Source organism: Suillus plorans (assembly GCF_016647745.1).
Source record: "Suillus plorans strain S12 chromosome Unknown HD556scaffold_31, whole genome shotgun sequence".
In the NCBI taxonomy this organism is placed as follows: domain Eukaryota; kingdom Fungi; phylum Basidiomycota; class Agaricomycetes; order Boletales; family Suillaceae; genus Suillus; species Suillus plorans.
This window is the reverse complement of record NW_024537415.1, coordinates 425,790-448,967: the sequence shown is the minus strand read 5'-3', so window position 1 is coordinate 448,967 and position 23,178 is coordinate 425,790. Positions and strand designations below refer to the sequence as shown.

The window sequence follows — 23,178 nt, the reverse complement described above, 5'->3', positions numbered from 1 at the left end:
ATCTGCCAGTTCAGTGGGCAGTGTACTAGAGCAAGATGCCAGTGCTACCCAAGGGGATGAGTCAACGGCAATTTGATGCCTTGCCAACTACACATGCAATCAGTGAGCATCTTTTTGTACTTTGATAATTTGTTTCTGATCCAGTGAAAATAATCAAGTTTATGCCATGTCAGATGAAGATATGGAGACAAAATATGGATATGAAGTGGGTCAAAGGTGTGTTTCTTCTGAAGTACCTTTTTCTTGGATTGATGTCAATGTAATTCATCCAAACCATGTTACATGTAGTGTTGCAGTGTATGCCTATCAGAAAGGGCGTAGGGGGGTGGATGAAAGTGATCTATGGTATGGAAAAATCGAATCTCTACGGGTGGACAAGCGTGCAAAAGCTTCACAGGTCCGTGCTCACAAACAGCTGACCTATCATGGCATTTCTGTTGAATGTACAATTGGTTTTTTTACAGCCTTTTTGGGTCAAAATCAGATGGTACTGGAGTGCAGACTTTCAAGAGCCATCATTCAAAAAGGCTTCTCAATTAGATTCAAGATTCTTTTGCATAGGAAGCCAAGAGCTATTGGAATCAGATTTATCCGAGTGGATGGAGGCTGCAGTGTTAGCTGGTGAGGACACAAATATTTGGTTTTTTACTGATGGCAGAAACTGATCAGGCTGATTTCTTAAAAGATGTCACAGAGGTAGTCAAGTTTGATGAGATATCTGGGGTGCTAAAACCTTGGGATGGTCTATACACCCGTTGGTCTGCAAGCTCTTCACCACCCAAACTGCAGGTCTGTATTCAGCTTTAAGTTTGAGGTTTGAAAACACCATTGATTTACATTTGATGATAGGATGATTCAATTCACTTGTCATGCATCTCAACTTGCAACAAACCCTACAGTCCAGACAAGGAGATCCAACGGTTCTGCTCAAATTGCAACTGGTGGTATCATATTCAGATGTCTTGATGCACTTTCACCATTGGGGTCTATCAAATCTCACTTGCCACCTACTGAAGTCCAAGCTCATCACAAAGTAGGACCAACTTTTCAAAGCACTCATTGCTGTCCGGTTGAACGTGGTATCACAGCTGGAGTGTTTGGTAATGGATGGGGAATACATCAGGCACGCCAATGGTACAACCAGTTGGTGAATGAAGGACATCATCTGCCTGATGACTGGATCATGCAGATGGATCAGATTGATACCAGATGGATTGCCCCCACAAAAAATTTGGCCAATACCACCTATTACCAATGTCCTGCCTGTCCAAAATACTGGTTGTAAGGATTGAAATACAAAGTGCTAGCTAACTTGTCACTATCACAATGAATGCTGAATTTGAATCTGAATCCATTGCATCATTCATAAAAGGTCAAACAGAACTTTGAACTCTATTTTGGAGTCTTGAGGAAGTTATCAGCCTCTGCTAGGTGCTTTAGGAATCTAGCTGACCATATCCATCTTACTTGCACTAATTTAGTAGGGCTAGAGTTAGAATATTTGCTTCCAAAATATAGACACTTGCCAGTATAACCACAATATACCAGAGAGCATAGACAGAGCATAGACATCAGCAAAAACTGAAACCAAAGCCTCTTTCTAGCATTTCAGAGGCCAAAAAAGACAATGGACCAAGTCTTGGAACCCTGAGATTTTTTGTAATATAATGGATCAGATACCAGTCTGGTGGTTGGGAGGTGATATGACATCAGAGATGCCAGACTTCAGCAAACATCTAACCAAGATTCTCCTCACCATTATCAAGGTCACAGAAGATGATGGATCAAGTTTTGAAACACAAGGAATTTTTTGTGGTGTGGTGGACTGGATATCTATTATAGTAAGGAGATGGTCTGATATCAGAAAGTTAAGACTCAATCAGCAAACATCCAACCAAGGCTCTCCCCACCATTTCTAAGGTCACAGAAGATGGCAGACTAAGTTTTGAAACACCGAAGATTTTTTTGTTCCATGTGGGCTAGCTATATGTGGTGGTCAGGGGGTGGTCTGAGATCGATATCAAGAAATAACCATCCAAGCTTCTCCTCACTATTTTAAAAGTCACAGAATATGAGAAGCCAATTTTTGAAATACAGGAAGTTTTTTTATAAGGTGGTGGGCTGGCTGTATTATGTGGTGGTTGGAGGATGGTCGGAGACCAGAGATGCTAGATATCAGCAGACATCCAACCAAGGTGTTTTCTACCATTTTAAAGGTCTCAGAAGATGATGGACTAAGTTTTGAAACACCGGGAAATTTTTGTGATGTGGTGGGTCAGGAGATAGTCTGACACTGGAGAATTCTAACATTAAGAAATACTCATGTGAGGTTCTCTCCACCATTTTGAAGGTCATAGAAGATGATGGACTAAGTTTTGAAACACCAGGAATTTTTATGGTGTGGTGGGTCAGATACATCTGGTGGTCAGGAGATGCTCTGACACTGGAGAATTCCAACATTAAGAAATACTCATGTGAGGTTCTCCCCACCATTTTAGAGGTCATAGAAGAAAATGAGCCAAATTTTGGACTACCAGTAATTTGTGACAGAAAGAATTATATTGATCATCATTTGAGTCAGAACCAAAACCAGTACAAGTAAGATGGGCTTTCTGGGGTGGTTGCACTAGTTAAGAGTTGGACTAGGGTTAGAATATTTGCTTCCAAAATATTGACATTTGGCAGTATACTCTAATATACCAAAAAGCATAGACATCAGCAAACATTGAATCAAGTCTCTTTCTAGCATTTCAGAGGTCAAAAAGACAATGGATCAAGTCTTGGAACTATGGTATTTTTTTGTGATGTGATGGATCAGATACCAATCTGGTGGTTGGAGGATGGTCTGATGCTGAAGATTTCAGACATTCACAAACACCAAAATGAGGTTCCCTCTACCATTTTAAAGGTCACAGAAGATGATGAGCCAAGTTTTGAAACACCAGGAATTTTTTGTGGTGTGGTGGGTCAGATACATCTGATGGTTAGGGGATGGTCTGATGCTGGAGATTTCATACATCCACAAACACTCAACCAAGGTTCTTCTCACCATTTTAAAAGTCACAGAAGATGGGGACTTCCTGTAAGACAAATGTCTGTTACTGTTCCTTCTAATGCAATCTGGTGCCCACAGAAATCAGCATTCATGCAAATGTCACCTAAAGTCACAACATGTCACACACCACAGCTTCAAAGTCAGCTTGGAGGGAGTGCAAGGTCAGTTAGCATCAGAGTATAGGGGTAACCATCATTGGTGCTGGAATTGTTTAGAGAATGCAGCCAATTTGCAATTTATATCTGCATGACTTTTGCACTTTTAACTGTCTCACTTGATTCTGCTTCAATTGCTGTCATTCTATCTCATAAAAAACATTTTGTCAAAGTGCCAACTTCTGCAGGGCTTTGACTGTGGTGGAAGAGATAGAAATCTACTAGACATATTTCTAAATTGTTTTCTGCCGCTACCTCCACTAGCATGTTCTGTAATAATGGTCCAGATCAAGATAGCTGATGTACTATGTCAAAGTTCCACAAACTCTCTGGTCAACTCTAAAATCCTGTCCCATTCCTGAATCCTGGCATCAACGATCAGGAAGAGTCAGATCTGTACGGCTGTGAGCATGTTTGCTATGAGATTCTCTAGGCTCCACCATGATGGAGGTTCAGGTTGGGCAGAGAATGAGCAAAAAATGCTGCTACAGTAACAGAACTGTGTGGTGGAGAGAATCCAACATGTAGTGTTGTGATGAGGGTGTTTCTAGCAGCAGATTCAAGAAGATGTTGTCCCAAGCCACAGTAGAACAGCAGACCCAGCTTCTGCAAACCATGACAGTAGGACAGGATGTGCGAGATCCCCCATAGAGTGGCCCTTGGAGCTTCTTCCCAAAATTGCCTTGTGCCCAAGAAGAGATGTTGAAGATACGGTAAACTAAGGGCCAAATTCAGCAAGGCATTGTCATCAATCCTACAAGTGCCCAAGTCCCCCAGCTCCAGAGCAGTCAAATAGACCAGGACATGCAAAGCAGCCAAGCCATCACTTGGAATCTGAAGAATGCTCTCATCCAAGACAAAAAAATCTTCTTTCCATGGCATCTTCAATCTTAACCCTACCAGATCCTCCCAAGCTGGCAATGCATCCTCATCATCATCAGTTGGCCTGAGAGATATAAGAGCATCAAAGAAATGCAGGACAGCATCTGCTGAGCAGTATTCCTGGTGTACATTGATACTCAGTCCTTGCATGGTGATGGGGTGATTAGAGAACAGAGATATAATGGCTGGAAATCCTATGTCGGTGGATGTGGCCATTGGATGATCAAATGTTGGAGGACGCTCATCAGGTTCTACCTGGATGCTGAGAACCTTGGTGCGGATGTGATGATTTGGAATGTGAGAGGTCTGCTTCATGGATGATGATCCAGGGATGATGACAAGGGTTAGAACAGTGAGCTGGCATAAAAATGCTATGGAGGTCATCACGGTGGGTTCCACATAAGACAAGGTAAGATGCCGGATAGGGAGGCTATGGGAAAGGGAATTTAAAACAGTCCTGGTCTCAGATGAGTTGGCAATGTAGACCAGATTTTGCAGATGCGGCAATAAATTCTGGATGTTGGGAGGAAAGAGCATATGAGGCGGAAGTATCAGGGTAGTCAGTCCTGGATGCAGCAGCCTGTCCAGACATTGGATTAGGCAGTCTCTCCTGTGTTTCAGCTCCACATGGCTGAGAAATGGCAGAAGAGAATCCAAAGATCTGATTCGGCCATGCAAAGCCAACAGGCTCTGAAAAACATGCTTGTATGGGGATCTCAATGCTTTCTTCTCTGGACAGATGGCTTTGACTCTGCGTGCATATAAATGGAACCTTGCCAGATCTGAAGGCTTGAATGTCCTGAGAAACCTCTATTTCAAGCATCAGCTGCCAGCATGCTACAGGCTCAGCAACAGTATTGGGTGACCCACCAACTCAAATCCACCATTAGAATTTTGGTGATTGTAAATAAGATCCTCCGGGAGAAGATGAATGAGAGGTTCCACTGAAGATAGCTGTTTCCATAGAAGGTGAAGTACGGCCTCAGAGATGGTCGAGGATGTTGTGGCCAGTCCAGCAAAAGCACCAAGTCTACCAGAATTTTCTGTGGAAATGGTAGTATAGACCATCTGCAAGATCATAAAAATTATATCAGGCATCTTGAAGATACGATGCATCTCTGAAGGTAAAGATTATATCTAAGATGGACAAGCTTATGGTGGATGTGGCCAAAAATGCACATGTGATTTGCATCAGATCTTGTCCAGAATAAGTAAGTACTAATCAAAGTTTGATTTTTCTGAACACAATAAATCAAGTATCAGAATGATGGAACTGTGGAATCCTCAAAGCACTTGGGCATGGAATATACCAAATCATTCATTTTTAAGGTCACAAAACATGGGGGACCAAAGAGCCTATGAGGCAACAAGCTGGATGCATTTCCAAGCAAGGTTTGAGACACCAGGAAATTTGTGTAAGGTGATGAGCTGGTCACAGGACAGTCTGACACCAGAGGTCATGTGCCAGAGAAAACACCCAAACAAGTTTTTCCCCACCATTTTCAAGATGACAATTGTGAGACATCAGGAAGTTTTGTGAGATGTTGAGCTTGGTTAATCTAGGTGTGAGGGGATAATCTGGAGCAAACATCCAAAAAAGCTTCTCCCCATCATTTGCAAGGTCACTGAAGAGGATGGACCTAGTTTCAAAAGACCAGGGATTTCTTATGAGGTGGTGAGCTTGGTGCACCTGAAAGTTCAGAGATTGTCTGACACCAGAGGTCCCATACTGTAGCAAACATCCAAACAAGTGTCTTCCACAATTTAAAGGCCACAGAAAATGATGGTCCAAGTTTTGAGGCACTAGAAAGTTGTTCTGATGTGGTAAGCTTGGTGCATCTGAAGGTCAGAGGATAGTCGGACACCAGGGATCCTATACATCATCAACTACACAAACAAGTTTCTCCCTACCATTTTGAATGCTGCAGAAGATGATGGGCCAAATTTTGAGTTTTTTGTGAGGTGGTAAGCCTGGTTCACTAAAGGATCAGAGGGTGGTCTGACAACAAAGGTCCCACATTAGTCCCCCTCAGGAAAATTCATCTTAAGTGGTGAAAGAAACAGCAACAGACAGAAATTGGAAAGTGGATATAGAAACCATGACAGACATGGCATTAGAAATAAATTATTTGCAGTACATGAATGACAATCATACAAACTGAATTTTTGCCTCTACACATCACAACCATATTACTCCTACAGCAACTGGTGGCACAAGATAAACAAAATAGAGGACCAGAGATGGAGAGATGGTTGTATACTGCTGTCCCTGCAAGAGAGCAGATGATAAAGTTGAGAAGCAAGGATAGAGGGAAACTTATGTACCACCAAGAGTCATGCGATGGAAGATAATGCTTGAGAATCATTTCTATACAACCAGATAAAGTTTTAGTCGATGGTGACTTTTTATCATTTTGAATGTCACAGATGATAGACCAAGTGCTGAGACACTAGGAGATTTTTGTAAGGAGGTAAACTTAGTGCACCTGGTGATGAAGAGATAATTTTACACCAGAGATCCTATACATCAAAAATACCCAAGCAAGCCTCCCTCCACACCATCTCCAAGGCCACTAGAGATGATTGACCAAGTGTTGAGGCACTAGTAATTTTTTATCAAGTCATAAGCTTAGTGTATCCGGCAGTCAGAGGATGATCTGACACAAGAGATTATACACTGTAGGACACAGCCAAACAAGTTTCTCCCCAGCATTTTCAAGGTCACTGATGATGATGGACCAAGTTTTGAGGCACTAGATATTGTTTGTGAGTCAACAAGCTTGGTGTACCCAGAGGTTGGGAGGTGGTCTGACACCAGAGGTCCTACACTGTATAAAACATCTAAACAAGTTCTCCATTACCATTTTAAAGGCTACAAAAGATGATGGACCAAGTTTGGAAAGACTAAGAATTTTTTGTGAGGTGGTGAGCTTGGCACACCTGGGTGTCAGGGGATGGTCTGACACCAAAGATCTCAAACTGGAGCAAATAGCCAAGCAAGTGTCTTCCTGCTATTTTCAAGGTCACAGAAGATGATGGACCAAGTGTTGAGACATCAGGAATATTTTGTGAGGTGATGAGCTTGGTATACATGATGGTCAGGAGCTGGTCTGGTACCGGAGGTCCCATGCTGTAGCAAACTGCAAAACATGTTTCTGCCTACCATTTTAAAGGTCACAGAAGATGATGTACTAAGATTTGAGATCTCAGGAATTTTTCCCAAGGCATTGAGCTTGGTACACCTAGAGTTCAGGAGATGGCATGACATCAGATATTCTGAACATCAGCAGAGACAAAATGGAATTTCTTCCCAATATTTTCAAGGTCACTGAAGATGACAGATAAATTTTGAAAGGACAGGAATTTTTTATGCAGTGATAAGCTTGGTATACCTGGTGGTCAGGGGGTGATCTGACTCCAGAAGTCCTACACTGTAGCAAACATCCAAACAAGTTTTTCCCCACTATTTTCAAGGGTATGGAAGGTGATGGAACAATTTTTGAGACACCATGAAGTTTTTATGAGACAGTAAGCTTGGTAGATCTGGAGGTCAGGGGTGATCTGATGCTAGAGGTCCTACACTGTAGAAAACATCCACACAACTTTCTCCCCACTATTTTAAAGGCTCCAGAAGATGATGGACCAAGTTGTGAGAGACCAGGAATTTTTTGTGAGATCATAAGCTAAATGTCAGAGGATGATCTGACACCAGAGATCCATCGAGTTTCCTTCTGCTATTTTAAAGGTTAGTGAAGATGATGGACCAAGTTTTGAGTCTCTAGGAATTTTTTGTGATGTGGTAAGCTTGGTACATCTGTTGATGAAGGGATGCTCTTCCACCAGGGATCTGTAAGACCATGCTCAAAAGGGTGGATTATGAGGGCTTGGCTTCAGCTCATGCTCTGCATCCCTTACCTGAGTACATGTCCTTAATTTCCAAAGGCTAGAAACAAAGTCAGGTCGAATATGCTAAATCCCAGTGGGCTTCATAGGAAAAGTGTAGGGAAAAACAGAGGGTTGGTCTGGTGAAAAATAGGGGATGCATCAACACACATCCAAAAAAGCTTCTCCCCATTATTTTAAATGTTTCTCAAGATGATAGACCAAGTTTAGAAGGACCAGGAATTTTTTGTGAGGTGGTAAGCTTGGTACACCTGGAGATCAGGGGGTGGTCTGGCACTGGAGGTCCCATGCTGTAGAAAATAGCAAAACATGTTTCTCCCTATCATTTTAAAGTTTGCTGAAGATAATGGACCAAGTATTGAAAGACCAGGAATTTTTTGTAAGGTGGTGAGCTTGGTTCACCTGAGGGTCAGGGGTGGTCTGACACCAGAGGTCCTATGCTGTAGCAAATAGCAAAACAAGTTTCTTCCCACCATGTTAAAGGGCATGGAAGATAATGGACCAAGTTTTGAGACACCAGGAATTTTTTATGAGATGGTAAGCTTGTGTCACCTGGGGTCGGAGGTGGTCTGACACCAGAGGTCACAAACATCAGTAAATAACCAAACAACTTTCTCCACACCATTTTGAAGGCCACAGAAGATGATGGATAAAGTTTTGAAAGATCAGGAATTTTTTGTGAGACAGTGGGCTTGATGCATCTGGAGGTCAGGGGGTGGTCTGGCCCTGGAGGTCCTACACTGAAGAAAACATGAAAGCAAGTTTCTCTCCACTATTTTAAAGGCCAGTAAAAATGATGGACCAAGTTTCAAAAGGATAGGAATTTTTTGTGAGGTGGTGGGCTTGATGCATCTGAAGGTTTGGAGTAGTCGGACACCAGAGGTCACAAACATCAGCAAACACCCAAACAAGTTTCTCCCCACCCTTTTAAAGGCCACAGAAGATGATGGACCAAGTCTTGAGACACCAGGAATTTTTTATGAGGTGGTGGGCTTGGTGTATCTGGAGGTCAGAAGGTGGTCTGATATCCAAGGTCACAAACATCAGCAAACACCCAAACAAGTTTCTCCCCACCCTTTTAAAGGCCACAGAAGATGATGGACCAAGTCTTGAGACACCAGGAATTTTTTATGAGGTGGTGGGCTTGGTGCACCTGGTGGTCAGGGGTGGTTGGACACCAGAGGTCATAAACATCAGCAAATACTCAAACAACTCTCTCCCCACCATTTTAAAGGTCACAGAAGATGATAGGATTAGTTTTGGATTGCCAATAATTTTTTGTGATGCTGTATGTCTTCTCCTCCCCCTACATCCACCCATGTTGGTCAAAGATATTGCAAAATTGGTTCAAGATCATGTAGTTACATGACTATGATACATATAGAGCCATCCTAATAAGATTCTAGCCTGTCCCAATAGGGTTATGGGATCCTAATATAGATATTTGGTAGCAAGACATGGTCGGCAGTAAAATGATCATAACTCATGTTCACAACCACCAATTTCCTTAAAAGTTGGTGCAATAGCATCCCAGTGATGTGATCCATGATCTGAGATAGTCAGAATGGCCAATAAATGTACAATGTTATATATAATATATAGCCATAGGGTGTATAGAGTTCAATACAATACTGCAAGGTAGACGCAGCTCATACACGGATCAACCCGAGCCTAGTCTAGCTGGGATTTAGGAAATTCAAACTGTTCTGGTTTTTCTTCATCTTGCATTAGCTGGCTGTATATTGTGCTCTGTTTTTGAAGTGAGGGTCCATACAAGAAAAGAATCTTTGATAGTGGGTTAGTAATGAAGTACCGAGACATCAAAAAACTCACGAAAGGGACTGGAATCAGCAGGACAGCAACACCACCAAAGATAGTGTTGGGCCATTTGTATGTCAGCTTCTTGAACATTATGTGGGAGAAGAAGGGGAATCCAAAGCTACCCATATTACCTATGGTTGCTCAGCACGTGCATACAAAATATGATTAACAACGTACGAGCTAGACCCTGGTCCGCCAAAGCAGAAGATGCCATTGGACCATAGCTACATGAGCAGAAAATGTGAAACACAAATCACAGTGGAGATGGTACGAGGTACTTACCAGTCTGCCAGATAAATGAAAACCACCTGGTATGAAACAAATGAACAAAACATGAAGATCTGGTTAGAGTGGTGTCTGACGAGCATTCCCGATCCTCGTATACATAGAAACGATAAACACACCGATAAACCGACAACAGGCCACATCCAGAAGATGCAAGAGTCCGCTGTTCATGTATAGATGAATATAGGTAGCAAGAGTGCAACTAAACAAGCGATGTATAGCCTTGCTTCAGGGCCCCTCTGAGACACGCATTTCCTAAACAGATCAGTCAGGTGCGGCGCATAGTTTTATTGTTACAATTGACTCACCAGTACAGCACATCCTGGTAGAAATTGGCAAGGAGTCCCAGGATACTTCCCACACTGCGAGGACGAACTAGATGAGAGGGTCAAACGCTCAACATCAGGACACTTACACGACGATAATGAACACTAATCCACTCTGCCCGACGTTGAAGTGATATATGTGCTTGGAAACTCCGGACACAGATCTGCTCGCATTACTTAGCGGCAAGTCCTCACTGGAAGTAACATATTTGCATACCCGATCTGGACGTAGAGCACGCCGGACATGAAAAAGACCCAAATCTGTGGAGAGAACTTCAGAAACAACGAAACACAATGAGAAAGGTTACCAACGCATATACTAGTCACGATGGGTTCAGTGAGAACAAACACTAACCGCCATCAGCACCACCTTGCATAGCAATCATCAAATAATGTACTGATTGGCCGAGTACACGGCATCTTAATCATGGCACTCAATTCGGCCGTGTCTCCTCTCCCCAGACGTGGTACCGGTCGTCCCCAGTTTCTTTACAGAGTTTCTTGGCCATGCGTCGAAGGATGATTTGCGATCAGGTCTCCTCCATTATAAGTAGGCTGAGAAGGAAGTAGGTCCCCTGAACACTGCGTTGATTGTTATTGGAACATATTATAATTCAGAAAAAGATATACGCACATCACTTGAATCCTGTGGATCCATCTCCATTGGAGATGAGCGTTTAGTTCCAGCCAAGCCGAGATAATCGATCCCAGACCAGTGGTAACCATGCTCACCATGGAGAAAACAGCCATAGGCAGGCTGCGCCTGGAATAGGGTGATGGGGTAATGCTTGCAGGGGCATGCTCGACGCACCAAATACATATGTTCTGTCTGATGGCATTGGCACTGTTGCACCGAGTGAGGTCACTGAAATTGAGGGCACTGTCACAAAGACGAACATCAAGGACATGGTGGAGGCTCTTGCCAATTGCGAAAATGTGATCTTGGTAAGCCTTGATGAGCCAGTTTGATCCATTCACTAACTTAGATCCCAGGTCGTTGGGTACGGCATGGCTGTCACTGAGGCTCAATATTCTATAGCAGAAATATGTGCTATGTTGAGAGCGAAGGTTATCAAAGTGCGCTTCACTATTCACCCTGTAGCTGGTCGCATGCCTGGCCAGTGCAACGTCCTGCTTGCCGAGGCCTCCATGCCCTATGACATCGTCTTGGAGATGGACGAGATCAACGATGATTGGCAGATGTGTACTGGAATGCCTTCAGAAGTCGCTACACATAGCAAATTCTGCTACGGAGGTGATTATCACCGTCCAGCTTTATTGCGACATGCTTGATCAATATATTTTGACCATGGTGTGCCTGCAGTGAGTACTCGCTGTTCCAGCATCAATAACGATGTATTCACGTTCGTATAAGATCACACCTAAATTTATAGTGTCACTTGTTGAACTCATCGCCTCCTGCATCGACACAATCACATCGCCATCCTCGTCCTCGTCATATCTCCACCCCTCACAAAGAATAGAAGGTGTTGCAACACCTGAAGTCATCACTCGGCACTTCCGCAGTACCCTTGCGCATATTCATGGGAAGAAAACAGTGGAGAACCCAGGACAATGGGATGAAGTCAAGGTAGTGGGGGCGTTCCTAAAGATGGGCATCACGCGGTAGCTGCTGCGTGACTCTGAGCGATCATGATTTGTTTGTACATAGCGACAGACGCGGTACTTGCTTATCTTGATGGCCAGGTTGAACTTGGGTTGGATCATTTGCGAGCATGCTTTGTTCCAACTTGCCAGCGTTGTTGTCGTCTTTAATTAGTATGTACTTACGAAGACTGCTTCTGGTGGGTCATGGTTTTTGTATATAATGTCTTACGCTTTTTACTTTCATGGGGACAGTTCCTGGGCCGAAGTGAGTGCAATGTTTTACGTAACGCGAACTCTTTTTCATCCGCACGTGTATTGATCGATTGATCCACTCCATACTCATGTCAAAACGCAAAAATCAAGCCGACCATGAAGATTCTGGCGGCGACTCGGAAGACGTATGATTCCATATGAGGTTTACCGTGATAATGACCAGCTCTCAGTAGACTCTGACGTTCATCGATGTAGATTTCGGCTTTTTTCAATCTCAATCCAACGTTCGACTATCACACCATCAAGCGTCTTCTCGATCAACTCTTCAGTGTAGATGCTGAGGGTCTCAGTACGCACGCCCTTACGGACTCGGTGCTTTCACAGCCTGACACAGGGACCATGATCAAGACTGATGGAGAGGATAGCGGCCCATATGCATTCTTGAGCGTTTTGAATATCGGCGTACACAACGTAAGCATCATTTCGTCTTTTTTCCGTGACATCATCTAATAAGGACAATACCAGGACAACATGTCGATAAAGTTGCTCAGTGAGTACATTCTAGCAAAATCGAAAGGAGACAATGCCTTCCACGAATCACTATCGACAATACTGCGTGATCCGCAGTGTCAAGTAGGACTCGTTCTATGCAAAAGGCTGATCCATATGCCGATGCCAGTGCTACCTCCCGTGTACTGTATGCTCGTGGATGAGATCAAGAATGCAGTTGAAGAGGTATGTCATTGATTCTTACCCAGGAGTTCCTGTTAGTTATACTGGTCTCTGAGACATTTTGCACAATAGTACTGACATTGTCGCATCTTCAGAAGCTTCAAGCAGCTCACGACATGACCAGGTCCTGGAGCTCAAATCATCTGACTACTGAACATAAACCAGGTGCCCTCGTTCACCACCCCAAGTCCAGGACAACTGCGTCAGCCGCCAGCTTTCAGAGTCCCTATTGGGTGTCAAGGGTTCCATGCTCAGACATAAGAACAGCCCACCGCCAGAAGTTAAGAAAGAGAAACTCCTTACACGCCTGAAGCTTTTTCTCGTATGTCACTGCCACACTTGATCTTCTCTCACTGATGTTCCATCAAATAGATCGTATCCTTCTTGACGCTTCATATTTTGAACTTTGCAACTACTCTCTCACCCGCGACCATTTCGAGATACCAGACTCAGGCCTTGATCGACTCTGCTGTGAGCGACTCGGTGTCGCACAAAGTTGACATTACGTCTCCTGCCATTGCCACTGTGCTCGCCAACCTTGCCGCTATCAACGTAACCTTCCAGGTGGAAGAAGCCAACGTATCTGCTCCTGCCGATCTCCTTGTCAAGATTGCCCCGCCCCTGTATATCTGTGTCCCACCACCTGGTCCAGTTCATCCCCGTGCACTCTTCAGATCTACGGAGGCACTCGAGAGCTTCATGACTGGTTGGACAACACTCGTCGGCGACCCCATTCTGTCAAAGTGCATCGTGCTTGTGCTTGCTGCCAGCGTCCTATCCAACGGTTACCTTCTCAAGGGTATTTCTGACGGTGCCATGCGTGGACTAGTTACTATGTGGGTGAGTTACTCACCACCTACACCGAGAGCGATACCTTCCTGTCTCGGGATGGCGGTTTCACATGGGAAGAAGTGCACAAGGACACGCACCTGTGGGAGTCCGGCGACTCAGGGTCTGTCATCGTGATCGTGAACGACGAGGAGCCGATGGACCACGTCTTGTTTACCGCAGACGAAGGCCTATCAACAGGTTAAGTGTGCGGAAGTGACTTCCGCGCGAAGGTCTAACAGTCCCTCATAATTTTGTACTAGTTCATAATGCACATTCAATAAAACCTTTTTAATTGTTTAACTTTTAGCTCTGATCTTACAGCACTCTAGAACATAATAGCGAGTATATCATACGTTCTGGAAGGGCGATACTCTCGTTTCCACTATGAGGTGTGCGTATCAGGAAGGTAGTCATCTCCGTAACCACATCATTGGCGTGATTGGGGTGTTCGCCAGAGAGACGTTCAGTGACTAGTCGATGTACATTCAAATATACGCTGGTTGAAAGATTCGCAGCCATTGCCTCAAATTCGCCAAAAGACAGGACGCCGGAAGAATGTTCATGCATGACTTCGAGGAGCATAAGAGACGTTCATCTAATTCCAGAATCGGCGTGACAGAGGTTGGTCGAGCCCAAGCATATGATTTAGGCGAAAGTGTATGCGCCGACATCCACGTTACACGCAACCTCGGACAAAATCTCAAAGAAAGCGGAGCTGTTGGACGATGAGTCATTCGAATCGATGAAGGAACGTCGAAGGACCTCGCCAAGCAAGATTTTATCTGCTTTTTTGGAGGAGATAAGTGAACGAAGGGCTTTTCTACAAAGAAATGAGTAGATGGTATATTTGAAGAGGGTGAATAAGTACCTTCCACATATGACGACTTGAGGGTAAGAAGATTGAAGGATGTGATGAAGGCGGTCCAATATTTGTACAGCTTCCAGAGGTTTCGGAGGCTCCTGAGGGCGATCCATAGGTGATGAGGAGCTGATGGTTTCGGAAGGATAATATGCCCTTTGCTGCTAACATGTCAGCTATGAAGAATAACACATAAGACTTTGCTTACGCAAAGGGCAGCGAGGGTGCCCACGGCTGCATTAGAGAACAGTTTAGTCTCGTGTTGAAACCTTTCAGCAGAGTCTGACTCGGCTTGCGGGTCATTCACAGCCGCAGCCGCAGCTCTTTGCATAAGGATGGATCGCTGCTTTGCTGATTCGGACTGAGCACCATACTGGCACCATTCCTCACAAAGCTTGTTAAAGAGTCACATACGTGTAGGGTGAAACGAAACGTTCCGAGTCGGCGAGGTTCGCCAGACTATCGAAGAACTGTTCGATCATACCGCGGAAATAACGGCGCAGGCGCTGGAGTACGTAGTTGTCACGATACTCTGGAGTAACGAGAAAGGTTTGCATGTTCCGAATGAATTTGAGTGCATATGAAATTGCGTCATGTTTTGCAGAAGATCTTTGGTGCTGCAATTGAGGAGCAGTGATGAAGTAGATACGAGCAACAGCCGAGTGCAAACGAGCTTGACGTCGTGAACGTCCACTCGACCCAGGAGATCCAAATTTCGAGCGGGCGTCATCATGGAATTGAAGGAGAGCAAAGTGATTCAAATCCTCTAAAAGCTGCGAGAACCCACTAGATGGAAAAGAGTTGGTACTGATCACGGCAGCATCACGAAATGTGGCATATTCCACATCTAAGAATGGTGTCAGGTACTTGAAGAGGCAGGCTGTGGTTGACATCCGCTCTCGCTCAAAGGTAGCGTCCGAAGGAGCTCGTGAATGTTCTCGACCGGCTTGGACAGGAGCACCCCCACGGCTATCAGACACAGTAGCCGTGGCGCACAGAATCTTGATCCACAGATACCATTGATCGATCAAGTTGATGTTGTCTTTGACTTGCTTGTGCCCCTCTTTATCGGCGGAGCCTGGCGCCCTAGAGACGCCGGACGGTAATCGTCCGCTGAGAGTAGAGAGTCTGGCAAGATGCAACATTGAAGGATGGTAGCGAGATGCTGCAGCCTCGATCATGGCACGACAATCCACCACGACTTTCAGCGGTTGCTGGAACGAGGTTTGGATGAAGCTGGGGAAAACACAATGCCATATTTTCTTGTCCTTGACATAGTTGCTATCGGCAATCCTCAACAGCACATCCTTTCGTCCAGCTCGATTCCACTGTTGCAGGCGATCCAGCTCTGAGCTGTCTAATAACTCGTCAAAACCCTGGAAATGAGGATTATCACGAGCATCTCAGTCGAGGAGCCCGTTCAGAAGGATCGAGGAACCCGCATGGGCACCCTCGACCGCATCTATATGAGCAACGAATGGTGCAAGTATGCGGATGAGCTTAACCCCAGCGTCTGTGAGTGGTAAAGAGGAGTGCAAGCAGCGCGGCCACGATTGCAAACATATCTGGAGCATAGATATCTACGACACGAAATGATTGGGGTAGGCAAAGGACCTTCAGGACGGCGACAAATTACGATGTTGTGGGACTCTTCATGGACAGAATTAAACCGCGACAGCGACCACTGTTTATCAAAGATAGACATCTGACCCACAGACTGGCTCGCTGACCGTGCGATCGCGGTAATTACAGCTCCATATCTGTCAAGCAGCTTTTGAACTCTGTGTCTGGATACCACTGCAGCCGGAAGACCGTCAGAAGATGAAGGATAATCATCTCAAGATGGTACAGCAGTGAAATCGACACTAGACGGCCATGTAGGAGTTCACTCCTCGCGTTCGAAGGCGTTTAAGGTTAGGAGGATAGCCTGGGCCGATACAGCAACGCGTTTAGGAGCCAATATACCCGTGAGATTACTTATGGATGAGGAATTCACGACAGCTTCTTGAAGTAAATCCATGCAGAATCCCAACCCATAGTCGAAATAACGCGACAAGATAAAATGCACGATGCAGATAAAGGGCTCAAGATGCTCCTCGTGGTGGAAAATTGATGACCGTCCAGCAGGGAATATGTGCTTGAGGAGGGAGTCCAACTTGGTGGTGCTCGTCGCCAACGGCTCCTGGCATCGATACAGGTATGTCCAGATCAATCGAACGATTCCATTCAAGACAGGAATCCGATGAAGCTTCTCCTAAATTAGGAGTCAGTAAGAAAAGCGTTTAACTAATTGAATTTGAACCTTCATTTTTGACAGCCCATACTCAAAACAAGCTGTCCAGTTGCAGAGGAAGTATTGGTGAGGCGCAACACAAAGGCTCGTGACAGCCAATGGATAGGCGATATGCCAATACCTGGGCTTACTCATCATCTCCTTAGCCCATCTTTTCGATCGCCTTTTCCTATTGTGGATGATCGACTTCGGCCTGCGCCGTCTTAAGGTCATGTTAGCGTGTATCAGTACCAACCAGGGGATAGGAAGTACCTTTCCAATGAGGTGTAAGAGGCGAGTCAGCGTATCGGCGAAAGCGATCTTGAACCGAAGACCTATATTATACAGCGTCTTGTACAGGTGTCCCAACAGCACAGAATATGCTTTTGGTACATCAGCGTGCCTGGGTATCTGGTTGCGTCAATGATCCTGACAAATTAGAAACACCAAGTACCATGAATAAAATGTCCGCGTGGGATTACGGTCGGCGCTTCTGGGTACCTCTTGAGTCGAAATCAAAAAGTCGGATGACAGTGCCGCAAGAAGTGGCCGGACAACGTTGTTTGGCATCATGGCCACCTTTGCTATCTGTTCGGTATCAGAGATATGTTAAGATGAAACCAACAAGGGAAGCACCTGCTTCTCATCCATCTTTCCAATATTGAGGAGTAGACGCACTATCCTCACGCCGTCGTCTCCGTGTCGTTCCCGAGCCACTGCCTCCAGCACGCGCCTTCGCAGGCGTTTGCTAACTATTTCAAATTCAACATGTACTTCGTTGTCGGCTAGACTTATGAACGACGCCGCTTTACCAGCTGGCGTCGGATTGTCTACGCCGGACATTAGACCAAGATAATCCTTGACAAGTGAAGCACTAGAGGCTTTTTTGGTTGACGAGACGAGACCTATCGAACTTTAGCGTGGCTCGCATGACAAGAGCAGCACTTTGATTAAAACGCTCTCCTACAGCCATCTCGATGAGCTGGCAAATAACATCAGTATGAAGCCAAGAACGGGAAGCAGATACTGACTTTGTTACGGATATGGGTATTGAATTTGTCAAAATTCACCTGAAAGTAGAGATCATCCTGGAAATTTGAATTGAAACAGCTGACTAGTACACTGATTGTTGAACTCACGTCAACCATGTCCTCTTCTGTTGCCTTTTTTTATGAGTCGTTTTGTACCCACCGAAAACAATAATCGTTGGAGTTTGCTCACCTGGATGACCGATGGCTGATCAGATCTTTCGGCTTCCGCTTCTATGATTCTGCGTTTGCTCACAGATATCGAGACTGGTAGGTGCGCGGCAACTCACCAAGCCCACGCTCTCTGCTGCTTCCTCCTCCCGTTTCAGCCGCGCCTCCGCAGTCTCTTGAGCCTCTCGCAACTCCTTCGCTGTAGGGAAACCCGCTATTTTAGCTTTCTCTTCTGCTTCGTATTTGATACGTTTGTCCCTGGGTGAGTAATGTGGATGGCTTAAGATATGCACCGGATATGAGCTTGTATAATGTTTGCGAGTATAGGCTTGAACCTGGGTGCGCCATTAGCAACGGTTACAGATCAGAAGAAATCTCCCGACTTTTTGGGTTTTGAATTGACAATCGTGAAATGATGTCAGGTGACTGAAGTTTGCTGTGGTCTAGTATTAACTGCACAATTTCTGCACCCTGGTGCACAGGTGTCAATTGAATCCGATGAGAGAGAAAAAGAGGGTACGTACAGATGGTCCAAACAATTGCTCCGCCGGAAGTGGGAATCGACTATTTCAATTGCTGGGTCGAGAGCACCAGGAGCGTACGAGGTGTGATTACCAGCGCCTCGTTCAGCCAATGGCTTTGCTACCATCTCCTCCTCAGCCTGATTCAAGGAGCACGACGGAGAATGCAGACGAGAGGGTGTGGGCATCGCTCTGCCATCTTCTTCCCTGCATGCCAGCGCGCGCGCGACTGGGATTGAAGGGCGTGATGCGAATGATACGACTGATGCGAGATATGGGATTGATGGGTGCGATGGGAATGATGCGACGCATGAGAATGGGCGGTTGTAATGTGAAGGAGATGTTGGGCCGCCACTCACAACCAAGTGCATCTTTTCCTTTTCCCTTGATTCCCTCTCTGCCACCTTGGCAGCCTTGCATGGTGCTTGACTGGGAGAGTCGGAGGGCGACAGGCTTGATGCATGATCGTGCGATTGTGGAGAGAGAGGAAGCTGGCTGGTTCAGCCTGACGGACTTAGCAATGTGCTGGGAGGTAAAGGAGGTAGTCGGTAGGGACTTGCGATCTTGATCCGGCTCGTAATCGGTGAGGGGACGAGGGCATTTTATCAGGTGCTGTGCTGCGTATTGTATATGCCGAAAAGCAAGGATAGCGTCGCCATTGCATTGAAGGCAGAGGACGTGAGATACAGGAATAGATCGAATGTGATAGAAAACTGCAGGAACGATGCGAATCAGCGGAGGGCGGTAAAGGTTCGTGCAATGCGTACCTTCTCGCATTCCAGTGTTTCGTATTCGGATAGCGAGGATGAAGCGCTTGTTGACGAGTTTCGATGCGGGAAAGTGTGATTTGATTTGGCGAGAAAGGGTGCATCGAGCCAGGGGAGGTAGGAGCGATGACTTGGGGGTTGCTCAGGTTTAGACGTGAATTGAACTCCACAGTCGAACCTCGATACTGAGAGTATCTACAAATTGCAAGTTTAAGTGTCTCAAGCCAGAAGAAGCGTTCCACTTACCTGTCCTCAGGCGTTATACCAAACATGAATGGCACATCCCATATGACATCCATCGACTGCGTTCAACCCAATGACAACGCCCTTCACAGACAATGGAACTCCACCTGAATCTTGAACCATAGTAACCCTCTCTCCCAAGGCAAAGCGCTGGTTCTGGAGTCGATAGATAGCGTGCGATGGTTTCAGAACTGCATGACGAGGGATGTTCTTCACGATGACTTGCTTGAGTGTTGCCTAGTCTGCTGCTGCGCGAGTTGAAACCTGTGGCTCAGATATCAGCGCTTCAGCATCGAGCGTACACTGTGTGAAAATTATACCATGTCCGTCTCAGATATCCAGCTTTCGAGGGGCACAAGGAAAATGCTGCGCCACTGCTCGGAAAATTGGTCATGGCAAGGAGACCGTTTTACCCCTTGCCATGACGAAGCTGCCAAGACACAAACCTTCGCCGAGAGCGTGGAAAATTGGTCATGGCAAGGGGACCGTTTTACCCCTTGCCATGACGAAGCTGCCCGGGTCTGGACAGAGCACGTGATCTGGAGAAAGCCGCAAGCGCGAACTTCTGAGAGAGAAGAGAAGAGAAGACACAAACCTTCGCCGAGAGCGTGATCGGCCTGAAAACGTGCATAGATCAAAGGGTCCGAAAGAAACACGACCGTGTCAACGTTCGCAGGCTCACGATCCACTCTGAAACGGTCACCTATGGAAAGCCAGACCAACGTCCAGCGCGAGGACGACGATTGAATCTGCAAACCATGAGTCGTTGCATCAGCGCAAAGTAAGAGAGACACGATTGGCACGAAAAAGAGAATTGTCCTCTCCCGCAGCACGCGCGATATCCTTGATAGATGTAACAGACACACGCAGACAGAGGTCCAGACACCTCTCGAACTATATAGCCGAGAAGCGAATGATGTTCTGAAAAACCATGCGAGATCATCGTGCAAACTTCGGGAGCACCTAGCGCAGCTCCTGCTTCAACACCAACTCCTGAAAATGTATGTCGAAGCAGATTGATCTTCATCTCTTCTCGCGACGACACCACTTGCAATCCGTGATTCTGAACGAAGCACGAAGTATGTATAGCATTGGCAGTAAATATAGGAGCTGAAAACATGACCTGAGTTCGAGAACACCCCATGATGATTGTTGATATAACCGAAGCGTATTGTACGAAGCGTATTGTATAAGTCGTTGTACACAAACAACATCATGTGACCGATACAGCGTAGAAAACGATGAGAACATGTAGTAATACAATTTGAAAACTGAGTGGTGAAAACGCGTGGTAGTGCGACTTGAAACACTCTACACGAGACGCGCAGTAGAACGAGACGTATTATGCGATCCTTCCTCTCTTCTTGCTCGGCCCAGCTCCAGCATCCTCGGTCTCATCAGCTACACGCTTGAGAAAGGTGTGGTGCCATGAGCGGTATCGGTCGAACCCCGTCTGCTTCACTGCTGCCCGCAGTTGTGTGGTGCATTTCTTCCAGTTAACTACCTCATTTGGTGGAGACCATTCCTTGACAACCTGGAGTGAGTCGCTGAAAAAAAAAATAGAACTGATGAATTTACGATAATCAGTGAATACTAGTGCTTACAGGAGCGTATCGTCATGCGCATGCTCAGTGCGTAGGTGTTCGGAAACTGTGTCACGGACTCTCTCAAGGGTGCGTTGGAACATCCGTTGAACTTTCTCCAGGCCCTCCTCGTCTCGGTCCGGGTAGAGTACCTGGAATGTGAATAGTTAGCGTGAATATTAGACGACAGGGAGGTATACGTACAGCGGTCGCATGATAATTAGGATGACGCGATTTCAGGCTCAATCGTCTCTTAGCAGGGCGAATCCACGTGGTTACAGTGATTGTTACAGGGTGAAACCACGTATGAGACTGCGACGCGAACCCACCATTTTCCGACCGTGTCAACTCTCCGATCTGGACGCCCCTCCGATCGAGCTCGTTCTCGATACCCCATTCATATGTGGGTGAGGTGTGTTTCCGTGCTTCAACGATGTTGATGTGGGTGGCGGCTAAGACGTGCGGGTTCCGATCGGCGAATTTTTGCAACTGCGTGATGGCGCCTTCAGATGTCTGAGAAACAGACACCTCGAATGGCCAGTAGGGACGGATTTCAGCATCGCGCGTCTGAAACATCAATACCAAGTCTGGTATGCCAAGGTGGTACTTCTGATCACTGGAAGGGAGTTCTGCGGTAGCGGGCGCGTCTAGCATATGCCCCATGTGGATAGGCAGAGAGACCTCGAAATCGTCAGGAATGACGAAAGAATCAATAACGATCCCCATCGCAGTGCGCAAAGGCACTAGGATCGCCTCGTGTATTGCGGAGGGCAGGGTGGCGACGATTTGGCGAAGGCTGGGGATGTGTGACGGTCTGAAGCAAAGTGCAAAATCAATCAGCTCAAATTCAGAAAAGGACGAAATCACTCACTTGCGAACCAGTTTGTGGTCAGATCCAATAGCATTCAAAACATATTGATAATCTTCTTCTGAAACGTTCGAGAATACCTACACGGCAATCAGCCTGAGAAAAATCAGAAACACGCAACTTCTCGTACCTCAACTTCGGGCCCATCGTCACCGTTCCAAAGTCTGCTGATAATCAATTGGCGCAAGCCTGCAGAGTTTGGGAAATAAATTACATGGTCCGTGAGTTGCAACACACGTACCAGGATCCTGTGTGTTTGATTCCACATCTTCGATATTTCCTGGTTTCAGCAACTTTAGTATTGAGTGGGGTTCGTTTGTTACTCCCAAACTCGAAGCTGACTCTAAAACAACGGCGCTAGCTGGACTTTTCGCAACACTTGTTGCAGGTGTCAAGTGCTTTTTGACATTCCTGGGATCCTGAATGCCTGATTCCACATTTTCGATGTTATTTGGCTTCAGCAATTCTGGTATTGCCTGGTGTTCATTTGATACTTCAAGGTTTGAAGCTGGCTCCCCAACAACGGTAGCTCGACTTTTCAGGCTTGTTGTAGGGGTAGAGTGCTTCTTGACGTTCCCTGGGGACGGTCCTCTGAACGATCCAGGAAGTATGTGGGGCTGAGACTGCCAGCCACTGTTATACTGTAACAAACGGACGGGAGGCATGATTTCAAAGAGTGATTTCTTGTTGAAGTCACACCTTATAAGCGAAGGCTGTGGCGCAAGGGGCTTGGCCGGCGTTCAGCTTTTAACCGGGTTTCCCACTTGCCACTAAGGTCCAAATATACATGTCTTACAGGTTCATCATTATTTGCACAGCCCACCGCAAATACTGGCATTGATACACTGTCTACCACCGAGGCCGGGGAAAATATTGACGCTCGAATGCGTTCGCCTTCACCTATTAACTCTACGATGTCGATGACCATAACTGATGCAAGGCAAAATCTACCTGATTCCCGCTATTATCAGTGTTCTGCCGGTCAGTGACCGCAGTGTTCGTTCAGTGAATGCAAAGGGTGAGAAAGTCAGTGATTGTCGGCAACATTCACCTGA

General features: G+C 45.9%; 9 protein-coding genes across 9 annotated transcripts; 5 read left to right on the top strand and 4 right to left on the bottom strand.

The window, feature by feature from the left end:
- Positions 1-166: 166 nt before the first annotated feature.
- On the top strand, positions 167-1,285 carry HD556DRAFT_1308785 (uncharacterized protein; the record flags this gene model as incomplete). Its single annotated transcript, XM_041300195.1, has 5 exons — positions 167-216; positions 289-397; positions 465-621; positions 686-789; positions 905-1,285. The coding sequence occupies 5 exons, from the start codon at positions 167-169 to the stop codon at positions 1,283-1,285; spliced, it is 801 nt and encodes a 266-aa protein (XP_041159821.1).
- Positions 1,286-3,639: 2,354 nt separating this feature from the next.
- On the bottom strand, positions 3,640-5,190 carry HD556DRAFT_1443802 (uncharacterized protein; the record flags this gene model as incomplete). The annotated part of the gene is made up of 2 exons (XM_041306685.1): positions 3,640-4,902; positions 4,963-5,190. 2 exons carry the CDS (start codon positions 5,188-5,190, stop codon positions 3,640-3,642), a joined length of 1,491 nt encoding a protein of 496 aa, XP_041159820.1.
- Positions 5,191-8,469: 3,279 nt separating this feature from the next.
- On the top strand, positions 8,470-9,471 carry HD556DRAFT_1308784 (uncharacterized protein; the record flags this gene model as incomplete). The annotated part of the gene is made up of 4 exons (XM_041300194.1): positions 8,470-8,532; positions 8,854-9,003; positions 9,080-9,283; positions 9,436-9,471. The coding sequence occupies 4 exons, from the start codon at positions 8,470-8,472 to the stop codon at positions 9,469-9,471; spliced, it is 453 nt and encodes a 150-aa protein (XP_041159819.1).
- Positions 9,472-9,641: 170 nt separating this feature from the next.
- HD556DRAFT_1479450 (uncharacterized protein) lies at positions 9,642-10,673 on the bottom strand (the record flags this gene model as incomplete). The annotated part of the gene is made up of 9 exons (XM_041308596.1): positions 9,642-9,780; positions 9,829-9,947; positions 9,994-10,040; positions 10,099-10,124; positions 10,221-10,264; positions 10,310-10,356; positions 10,410-10,463; positions 10,517-10,591; positions 10,645-10,673. 9 exons carry the CDS (start codon positions 10,671-10,673, stop codon positions 9,667-9,669), a joined length of 555 nt encoding a protein of 184 aa, XP_041159818.1. The 3' UTR covers positions 9,642-9,666.
- Positions 10,674-11,249: 576 nt separating this feature from the next.
- HD556DRAFT_1187863 (beta subunit of NADP transhydrogenase) lies at positions 11,250-11,627 on the top strand (the record flags this gene model as incomplete). The annotated part of the gene is made up of 2 exons (XM_041296112.1): positions 11,250-11,372; positions 11,421-11,627. Coding segments are annotated over 2 exons (330 nt in total), but the record flags the coding sequence as incomplete, so codon positions are not given.
- An 885-nt stretch (positions 11,628-12,512) lies between these two features.
- On the top strand, positions 12,513-12,980 carry HD556DRAFT_1204371 (BCP1 family; the record flags this gene model as incomplete). Its single annotated transcript, XM_041296441.1, has 2 exons — positions 12,513-12,719; positions 12,774-12,980. Coding segments are annotated over 2 exons (414 nt in total), but the record flags the coding sequence as incomplete, so codon positions are not given.
- Positions 12,981-13,816: 836 nt separating this feature from the next.
- On the top strand, positions 13,817-13,999 carry HD556DRAFT_1206365 (uncharacterized protein; the record flags this gene model as incomplete). The annotated part of the gene is made up of 1 exon (XM_041296480.1): positions 13,817-13,999. A coding segment is annotated over one exon (183 nt), but the record flags the coding sequence as incomplete, so codon positions are not given.
- A 2,657-nt stretch (positions 14,000-16,656) lies between these two features.
- On the bottom strand, positions 16,657-17,110 carry HD556DRAFT_1479446 (cell morphogenesis protein N-terminal; the record flags this gene model as incomplete). The annotated part of the gene is made up of 2 exons (XM_041308595.1): positions 16,958-17,110; positions 16,657-16,924 (listed from the first exon to the last, which is right to left on the bottom strand). Coding segments are annotated over exons 1-2 (412 nt in total), but the record flags the coding sequence as incomplete, so codon positions are not given.
- Positions 17,111-21,014: 3,904 nt separating this feature from the next.
- On the bottom strand, positions 21,015-22,788 carry HD556DRAFT_1443797 (uncharacterized protein; the record flags this gene model as incomplete). The annotated part of the gene is made up of 6 exons (XM_041306684.1): positions 21,015-21,219; positions 21,277-21,407; positions 21,460-22,069; positions 22,127-22,203; positions 22,254-22,312; positions 22,365-22,788. 6 exons carry the CDS (start codon positions 22,786-22,788, stop codon positions 21,015-21,017), a joined length of 1,506 nt encoding a protein of 501 aa, XP_041159813.1.
- Between the last annotated feature and the right edge of the window lie 390 nt (positions 22,789-23,178).